The 9683-nt window shown below is 30.9% G+C and overlaps 1 protein-coding gene and 1 non-coding gene across 4 annotated transcripts; one reads left to right on the top strand and one right to left on the bottom strand.

Annotated features, from left to right (window-relative positions):
- The first annotated feature begins 5148 nt into the window (after nucleotides 1-5148).
- Nucleotides 5149-9679, top strand: LOC133873003 (uncharacterized). Of its 3 annotated transcripts, XM_062310705.1 has the most exons (5): nucleotides 5164-5356; nucleotides 6642-6647; nucleotides 7738-7841; nucleotides 8676-8794; nucleotides 9572-9679. In XM_062310705.1, the coding sequence occupies exons 1-5, from the start codon at nucleotides 5164-5166 to the stop codon at nucleotides 9663-9665; spliced, it is 516 nt and encodes a 171-aa protein (XP_062166689.1). In that variant the 3' UTR covers nucleotides 9666-9679. The 3 variants fall into 3 exon arrangements, with proteins under 3 accessions (XP_062166690.1, XP_062166689.1, XP_062166688.1); XM_062310706.1 differs by lacking the exon at nucleotides 6642-6647 and having other exon boundaries at nucleotides 5149-5347; XM_062310704.1 differs by lacking the exon at nucleotides 6642-6647.
- On the bottom strand, nucleotides 6900-6973 carry TRNAN-GUU (transfer RNA asparagine (anticodon GUU)). Its single transcript has one exon. It is a non-coding gene; the product is annotated as a tRNA-Asn (tRNA).
- Nucleotides 9680-9683: the final 4 nt, after the last annotated feature.

Genomic DNA, 9683 nt, shown 5'->3' with positions numbered 1-9683 from the left:
AAAACTGGATTTGACTTAAGTGGAAATATTAGTTGTAGTTTTTTGAATTATAAATTTAACTTTATTGACCTCAATCTTTCTTGAAAAAAGATTAAATTAAATTAGACCGTTGAAAAAATACAGTAAATAATGTAATATTTTTATAGCACCTTATTCAAATTCACTGAGTAGTATGCTTGTAACAAAGAAAGGAAAAAAAAAAAAAAAAAAACAAAAACAAAACAAAACAAACAAAAAAACAAAAAGACACGATCTTTTTCTTTTCTTTTCTCTAAGTAAAAAGACACAACCTTATTAGCTCGTTCACGTGGATCTTACAAATTAAATAGTTAATTTGAAAAAATGATGAATGGGAGATGGATAAATAACATTTCTCTTTCTTTTAAGGGCAAAATACAAATCCTAATGTTTGTACCTATTTGCAATACTTTTAAGGTATAAAAAAGAACTTAAAACTCTCCTAAATAAGCATAAGTGACAAATAATTATCTACTTTAAACTTTCGTTTGAAATTTTAATGAAAACTATGAATATTTCACATCAATACTAATAATAAAATGACGTGTGTCCAGTTTAATAAAAAATATAAAAGACTATAAAAAGAAAAGAAAATATATAAATATAAATTAAAAAAAAAAAAAAAGAAGCTAAATTTTTTTGAAGCGGTCAAACTGCTAGACGGGGTGGCTCCGGCCAATTTGGGGTGGCCAACCACCCATTAAATTGTGCCCCTTTTATTCTTTTTTAATTTTTGTTTTCTTTTTTATATTTTTATTCTTTTTGTTTTTCTATTTTTGTTATCAAGTTTGACACATGTCATTTTATTATTGGTAATGGTGTGGCGTATTGACGGTATCTATTAAATTTCAAACGAAAGTTTGGAGTGAGGAGGTATTTACTACTTATACTTACCACGTGAAGTATTAAGCCATTTTTTATATTCCTATGAAGCTTATTGGTAATGGATGCAACTACAGTGATTGATGTATTTTTTCTTTTTTTTTTTAATTCAACATATTAAATAGTAAATACACATCCCTCTTTAAAACATACATTTTTTACATTATTTAAATGATATATGTCATATGTCAGTAGAGATATGATTCCTTATCAACTTTTCACACAACTAAAAACATAATTTTCCTACGTGACAAGAAATCAGGAGATAATTGTGATTTTTTTTTTTTTTCAAATAGCCTATAATTCCCTGCCACATAGAATAGTCGTGTAAAAAGTTGGCACGAAATCATATCTCATGTTAATTTATCAAGCTATATAGAAATAATTTTTTCAAACCTTGTTTAAAGAAAAACTTTATAAAAAAATTATTAAAAATAACAATAATACTGAAATCTTTCATAAGTCTTTTAAATATTTTGAAAAAACTTTTTCCTGAACAATCATCAATTCTTTGCTAAATGGATCGTGCCCTAAAAACTACATAAAACTGAGCTCATGCCATATTGGAATCATGATACAATTCTCTATGCTGGAAAATGCAACTATAAGACATAATGCATAAAATAATATTGGGTTAAAGATTATTTCGTCCATGAACTAACAACTATTTTTAATAAAGCACCACGAATTATTAAGTGTTATTATTTGGCCATTCAAATTGTCAATTTGTTGTAATTTAGCCGCATCTGTTAGTGTTGACCGTTAAGATAGATGGAAAATCAAATTTGATCAAAATGTTTCGAAAATACTATTATTTTAACCATTGAAAAATCAAAATTACCCTTTGTCTTTACTAATTAGTAGAAGATGATTATTTTTCTTAAAAAATAAAAAAATATAAATAAATAAATCTATGGATAAATGCAAAATCTACTTATATGATTGGCCTATATTTAAAATCGCTCATTAGCTGTTATTGTATAAAAAATGGGATAAATGCAAATCAGTCTATGTGATTAGTATAAATTACAAATCACTTCTTAAGATATAAAAAATAATTCAGGAGTTCTCATTGTAGACCAAAATAGCAATTTAGTCTCCGTAGTCAAATTCTGTTAAAACCCTTTACGGAGTCCATTATAATTATGACACGTGTCATTCTTAATAAAAACATATTAATACACACACATAACCAAAAATGTAAAACTTAAAAATTTTATTTTATTTTTTAAAAAAAAGGGGAGGGGGGGGGGGGGGGGGCGCAAATGGGACAGGGGGTGGTGCGTGGCCACCCATGGGTTTTTTTTTTTTTTTTAAATATATATATATATATATATATATTTAAAAAAATGGGTTTTATATATTTATATTTTTAATATATTAGTTTTTCTTTTATACTATTAAGAGTGACATGTGTCATTATTCTATTGTGCTAAAGTGGCACACTAATGGAATTAGTTAAGTGTTTTGACGAAATTTGACTACAGAGACTAAATTGTTATTTTAACCTGCCCCGAAGACCCGTGAATTATTTTTTATAATGTAGGAAGCGATTTGTAATTTAAGTAAACCACATAGGCTAATTTTGCACTTATCCCTATATTGTTTTTTTGAAAAAATAAAAATAGTCATTTTCTACTAATTAATAGAGACAAAGGGTAATTTTGGTTTTTCAATGTCAAAATAATGGTATTTTCAGAACATTTTGGTCAAATTTTATTTTTCATCCAACTTAACGGTCAACACTGACGAATGTAGCTAAATTGCAACAAATTGGCTTTTGAATGATTAAATTATGACACTTATCAGTTTGTGGTGCTTTATCAAAAATTATTATTAATTGAGGGACTAAATAATACTTAACCCAATAATATTTTATCTATTTCATAGGAAGACAAATTGACGTAAATGATGTAATAAGAAATTTAACAACTTTTGAGAGGATTTTACATAGGGATTGTGACGTCCCACATTGTCCGGAATGCGCTTACATGTATAAACACACCCTTTATGATATAATGCGTTTTAAAGCCGTGATGACCATGAACTTATCAGAATTTCGCAGTTAAGCGTGCTTCTACGAGAGTAGTACCAGGATGGATGGTCTCTTGAGAAGCCTGGTTCGGGGGAGCCAAAAGCGAACAATATTGTGTTATTGAGGGTGAATCGTTACAAAATGGCATCAGAGCTATTTCACAGCTTGAGATGGGGGGACCGTGCACAAGCCCATGAGGGTTGACAACAGGTACTTGCTGGAACACCAAGAATGGGGTGATCCTATGAGGGTCGTCAATGAAGACGTTGAATCTCAAGATGGGGTGATTGTGACGGCCTACATCGCCTAGGAATATGAATGTACTTATATGTATAAACGTATCCTTCATGACACAATGCGTTTTAAAGTCGTGATGACCATGAACTTATCAGAATTATGCAGTTAAGCGTGCTTCTGCGAGAGTAGTACTGGGATGGGTGACCTCCTAGGAAGCTTGGTTCGGGGGAGCCAAAAGCGGACAATATTGTGTCATTGAGGGTGGGTCGTTATAGGGTTGAGTATCGATTCGTTCGGTTCGGTTAATGTCATTTTCAATTTGGTTAACCAACAAAGTCGGTTAATTCACCGATTTTATTTCGACAGCATTTAATTTCAATATTTTCGGTTAAAAATCAATTAACCTTTAAAGATTCATCTGTCTATTCTTTATAATCGGTTAAAATTCAGTTATTTTTTACTCTATATTGTCAGTTTGGTTAATTGACAAAAATCACTTATACCGACTGCCGAATCGAAATAAGTCGGTTGGCGGTTGATTGTGGTTCGGTAGCGCTCGGTAGGCGATAATCGGATATTTTGTCCACCTCTAAATTTTTACATGTATAAATTAATCATATAATAAAATTTTAACTAGTTTCCATAAGAGTTTTCTTCCCTCCTGTGTTTACATTCTGTTTTACTGGAAATGATATTTGGGGGGACATTTTACCGTCCCCCAACAGGCTTTTTAAATAAAAATATCACATTAGAAATTGCTTTTTCATTAAAAAATTTCCTTTTAATGAAAAGGGGCAGGCAGGGGCGGCTGGTTTGCCCTGCCTAACATTGCTCATGTTTTACACTTCAATTGTAGCGTACGTTTTCCCTCTCTAACTCGACTGCGACACGTCCTCTCATGTACCATTTCAAATCCTACACTCTTATTATATGAAATTTCTTAACGAAGGTTTCATCAAGGCTCGAATCACTTTAATTTGGCTGACTCTCTTAATTATAATCCTCTAAAATGCTTAACCATTTTTTTTAAACTTGAGTGTGATGGTAAAGATTTGTGAGGTGAATTTAATTTTTGAACAGTAGTAAATGTGTATAAAGTAAAAAGAAGTTATAATTTTTTTATAGAAAAGTAAAAAAAAATTGTTTTGTAGGGAGTTTTTTAAGTAAAAAAAGCTAGAATATTTTAAAGAAAAAATTCACTTATAACTCCCAATCTTTTATCATTTTTGAAAAAAATGTACCTAAATTTTAAAAAGTGTCAATTTATGATATTGAACTTTCAATTTCAACCCTCCATTAGAATTTTTCGTTAAATTCTATTAAAATTTTCAAAATACCCTGTGTTTATAAAAGAAAAAAAATTCAAGCATTGGTATTGTTGTAAATTTCATTAAATTCTGACTAATACCTAAATGCAAATAGTTTTTTTTTTTTTTTCCCCCCCTAAAAAAAGGGGGTATTTTAAAATTTTTAACCGAATTTAATGAAAATTTTTAACGAATAGTAGAAATTGAAAAATGGATACTTTTTAAGTTTAAGTACATTTTTTAAAAAATGATAAAAGATCAAGAGTTATAAGTAAAATTCTCCTATATTTTAAAGTTAATTTTTTTTTTCTAAAACAAAATAGGATAAAAAATGAGTTACAAAAGAGAGCCAAATGTGGCCGTCGTTCTGCATGACGCACATGGAACTCTTTACGTGCATGGACGAAACGTGGCGACGTTTAGCCTTACTTTCGAGCTCAATCCCATAGCCAAGTTTCACCGTGACCCTCCACGCATCCTCTCTACTCCCACGTGTACAGCCCAAAAAATACAAAACAAACTTGCACATGCAATTTATATAAATACATATGTATGCGCCAACTCAAGGTTGAGCAGTGTAAAGAATAAGAGGAAGTGATGGAGACGGAAAGTGCAAATGCGGGAGCAGAAGGGACGACGTCGACAGAGCAGGCGTTGATGGAAAAGAGTGAGAAGAAGAATATCATGAGAGTTATGGTGGCGATTGACGAGAGCGATGGGAGCTTCTACGCGCTGAAGTGGGCGCTTGATCACCTCTTTGGGTCTATTGGTGTAGCGCCGGAAACGAACCGGCCGGAAGAGGTGGGCACGGTCGTAATGGTTTATGTTCAGCAGCCCTTTCAACAATACGTCTTCCCAGCTGGGCCCGGTGGAGCCGGTTCGTTTTACTGCCACCTACTTACTATATATTCTTTTTAGGTCTATTTAGATTTCCAATTTAAAAAAGTGCGATCTATAATAATGATTTCAAAATATATGATTTAAAAAATAATTTTTAAAAACGCAATTAAGCGTTTGGTAAAATCACGGTTTAGTTTTTAAAATTGTAAATTAGGATTTAAAATTCTGCGTTTTCAAAAAAAATCATCTTATCTGTGATTTAAAAATCAAATTTTTTCTATTTTCAAATCGCAATTTTTCAAACGATTTATGATCTATAATTTGGTTTAAAATCGCACATATTATCTACGAAATCGCAATTCCTAACGCACTCTTAATTTGCTTGGTTAATTATTCCCTCCTCCTCCTCTCTTCTTTTATGTTCTCTTTTTTATTTAATGTTTTAAGTATATTATTAGAAACTACGTACGTAATTATCCCACAAATACCGAACCAACCATTAGATAAGTCAATTTTTTAAAAAATTCAAAGACGGGTTGAGACCTGTCAACCTACACGTCCATGCCATATCATGTGAGATAAAAATATAAACTTTAGGATTACTCTTTACTTATCTAGAAAAATTATTTTGAGTAAGACTAGAAATTAACTAATTGTTTATCTTGTAATTATCTCATAATCTGATTTGAGATTGATCGCACTAAAAAACAATGATTTAGTGTCCTTTGAGTTAAGGTCGTTTGTGGTTAATTAAGGTCGTTTGTACAAAATGACACTTAGCGCCGTTTTGTACAAGCGACAAAACGCCACTAAATTTAGTATTATTTGAATAGTAAATGACACTAACAAATTTAAGGGATAATTTCACATAAGGGTACCAAAGTATCGGTTGTTTTGATTTAGGAGTAGTGAACTTCCAAATGTCTTAAGGTAGGGTATCGAAGTTTCCAAACGTCTCAATAAAGGATAATCCGTGAGAATTTTCCATTAAATCCTGTTAGGATAATCCTTTATTGAGATGTTTGAAAACTTGGATACTCTAATTTGAGATGTTTGAAAGTTCAGTATTCCTAAATCAAAACGGCCAATACTTTGATACCCTTATGTGAAATTATGTGAAATTATCTCAAAATTTAAATTTAGTGTCGTTTGAACAGTAAACGACATGTTAATTGTTTAGTATCGTTTGAGTTCAGGTGCTTATAATTAGAGTTGTTTGAATAATCAACGATGCTAAATGAATAGTATTTTTTTTTTCCTTTCATAAGCGACACTAAACTTTCATACTTTTAGTGTCGTTATATACGTAAGTTGTGGAATAGTTGCAGGTTTAAAATTTGGTTTTTGGTATTACGTACTTTACAAGAAATGCTACATATTACATTAATATCTTATTTATATTAATGTCTAAAGCAAAAAAGAAATGGAAATTAAACTTCAAAAAAGTTGAATAAGCAGCCAGCAGATTAACTTGAAAATAGAGTATTTTTTTTTTTAAATGCGACTCATAAAGACAACTTATTTACAAAAACAAATGCAATGTAGAGAAGAGGTTTTGAAAACTTCAAAAATAGAATAGACGCTAGAGGAAGGGGTCGAACCTCCGACCTTGTGGTTAACAGCCACACGCTCTAGCCAACTGAGCTACCCCAGCTCTATGAATGCTTTACACATTATTACAAATATAACGTAAATATATAGTTAATTTCTGCAAGTTGAGCTCATAGCATTTACATTGAGCTCTTTAAATTTGAGTTTTTTTCTAAATTTTTGACAAAACACACAAAAACTATAATTTAACAAACTCTATCAAAAGTTAAATATTTAACATATGTCTGAATATCTCTTTAAATGTAAAGAGCTAAAAAGTGAATATTAAAGTTTTTTTAATATTTTTTTTTTTATTGAATGCTTCAAAAAGTAAAAAGGTTTGGTTTAACTTGAATTTAATGCATCGAATGCTTTTAGTAGTTAACTTTATCAATAAAAAAAACAGTATTTATTTAAAGTAGATAAACATTTACAGAGTTTGTTATTTGATGGCTTTAAAAAGTGACTAGCTAAATCAATAAAAATAGATTTTTAGAGTTAAATTCATATAAATATGAAAGAGTTCATCATGAATGCTCTTACCATTGAAAGTTTGAAACTAATGTCATTAATTGCTCGCAAGATGAATTCGACACTTCCAAATTAGACAGAATAATTGCTACAAATGGCAATATATTAGACTGTTTTGTAGCAATCTGTCAAATCAGTTTGTAGTTAATTTATGTCATTTCCAAATCTGTCATAAAATTAAAAAAAAAAAAAAAAAAAAAAAAAAAAAAAAAAAAAAAACCTTTTTATTTTGGCTTCAAATTGAATCCCAGTATTGCTTAGTTTTGGTGCTAATATATCCCTTGATCACATTTACAGCATTTTATGCAACATCTACGGTAGTGGAGTCTGTGAGGAAAGCCCAGGAAGAAAATGCTGCAGCAATACTCTCACGTGCATTACAGATGTCCAAAGATAAGATGGTAAGCCTACCACTTCTCAACTATTCTTTCTTCCACTTATGAACCTCAAGCAACCTCCTTATTATATTTGTTCTTATTTAAATAATTCCCTTTTCTTTTTTCCTAAATCTCTGATTCGTTTAAAATGCCAATGTATTCTACATATTTATTGACTCTCACCAGAGGGAAGACATAAATTAGGCTCGTTTGAAAACCCCTCTTAGGGTGCTTTTTGTTTGAAATTTGAAAATGGTGCTTTTTAGAGTTTTCCACATATCTTGCAAAATGCTGAAATGCTGACAGTGGGCTGAGGTAGATAGAATGTGATTGCTAATCATTTTTACAAAAGAAAGAAAAAAGATAAACTCAATTTGGGATTCGTGAAACGCGTTTGATTTGCTTTTTGGGTGAATGTGACTGCTAGCCACTTTTGACAAAAGAAAAAGAAAAGAAAAGATGAGCTCAATTTGAAAATCATGAAATACGTGTGGTTTGTCGTTTTGGTTAACAACGTTTAGAGAAAAGACGTTGCCGGATGAAAAAGTGAAGGTAAAAAAACCTTTATCAAACTGATTATGTGTTTTGCTTTTTGGGTAATAAGCTAAAAGTAAGCCTAAAACACGTTAGCAAACCAGTCTCATATTGTTAGAATATTAATTAAATGATAAAATTCGTCTTTTCTTATCCGCTTAAACTTTTAGAATAAATGGTGTTTTAAAATAGCATTAGAGCAAATGTCTTAACCTTGAACCTTGCATCCATAATTAAACCTCAAGCTTCATTTGTAATCTTGGGAATTAATGGAGCATTGGTCCATTCAGATTGCTGATGCTTTTGGATATTGAACTTGTGCAGATCAAAGCTGAGACCCTAATTCTTAAAGGAGAGCCCAAGGACATGATTTGTGAGGCTGCAGAGCAAATGCATGTTGATCTCCTGGTAGTTGGTAGCCGTGGCCTTGGCACCTTCAAAAGGTCACCTTTAAACTTTCACATGTCTTACTGATCTCCACCATATTTTTATGAAAGAATGCATTGACTTCTATTTAGTCATGATCATTTGAATTAATCTAACCCGATATTGCTGTGCAATGAATTAATAGATTAAAATAAAACAAAAATTTGGATAATATGTTTGTTATTGCCCATCCTAATTTTCTCAGGATACGCTCATAAACTTAAGAGAAATGTTATTTTATATTTTGTAGTTTTGTAGTGTATATCTTATATCTATTTTAAAATATCTCACGTTAGTTTAGAGTCTCACCACCAAAAGAGAACATGAACAATGCCTCTAAGAAACAATCGTCTTTTTTCATGAATCATAATCCGTTTATTACAATTGAATATTATGCTTAAATTGGCTCATAGACTAAAACCCTAACCTTAATCCTAATGTGACTGAGGGCTAAGCCCATTATTGAATTACAAATAAATTAAACTAATATGATTGACTTTGGACCAACCCCATTATTGAATTATAAATAACTTAAAATTTGGGTCAAGCCCGTAATTAAATTCAAATAAAAACTAATAATCTAAATAAAACTAAATAATCAATTTATTCTTTTGTCATTATGCATCATTATCCTTTCTACAAATCAATCATTGAATCTGCCTTTTTTTTCTCTGAACTTAATGATATCACAACAAAATGTGAGCTATGGCTAAATCACTGTTGAAGGGGCAGCCTCATCACAACTATTCTTTATCAGTTGATCATCTTATGGGGAATTAATTGGTGGTTTGCAGGGCAATCTTAGGAAGTGTAAGCGACTACTGTGCACATCATGCAAAATGTCCCATCCTAATTGTGAAGCCACCCAAGGATTCTTCTACCAAGTAGTTCTTTCTGGATGTTTCT

The sequence above is a fragment of the Alnus glutinosa genome, chromosome 7 (genome assembly GCF_958979055.1).
Source record: "Alnus glutinosa chromosome 7, dhAlnGlut1.1, whole genome shotgun sequence".
Classification (NCBI taxonomy): Eukaryota; Viridiplantae; Streptophyta; class Magnoliopsida; order Fagales; family Betulaceae; genus Alnus; species Alnus glutinosa.
The sequence above is the reverse complement of the archived record's forward strand: the minus strand, read 5'-3'. Positions and strand labels throughout refer to the sequence as shown.

What these genes read in the sequence shown, in the direction of transcription:
- LOC133873003 (XM_062310705.1), top strand. Translation starts at nt 5,164, where the DNA reads ATGAGAGTTATGGTGGCGATTGACGAGAGCGATGGGAGCTTCTACGCG. An exon ending in AGATGTCCAAAGATAAGATG is followed by an intron (nt 7,842 to 8,675) that starts GTAAGCCTACCA and finishes GAACTTGTGCAG; the next exon opens with ATCAAAGCTGAGACCCTAAT. An exon ending in GGCCTTGGCACCTTCAAAAG is followed by an intron (nt 8,795 to 9,571) that starts GTCACCTTTAAA and finishes GGTGGTTTGCAG; the next exon opens with GGCAATCTTAGGAAGTGTAA.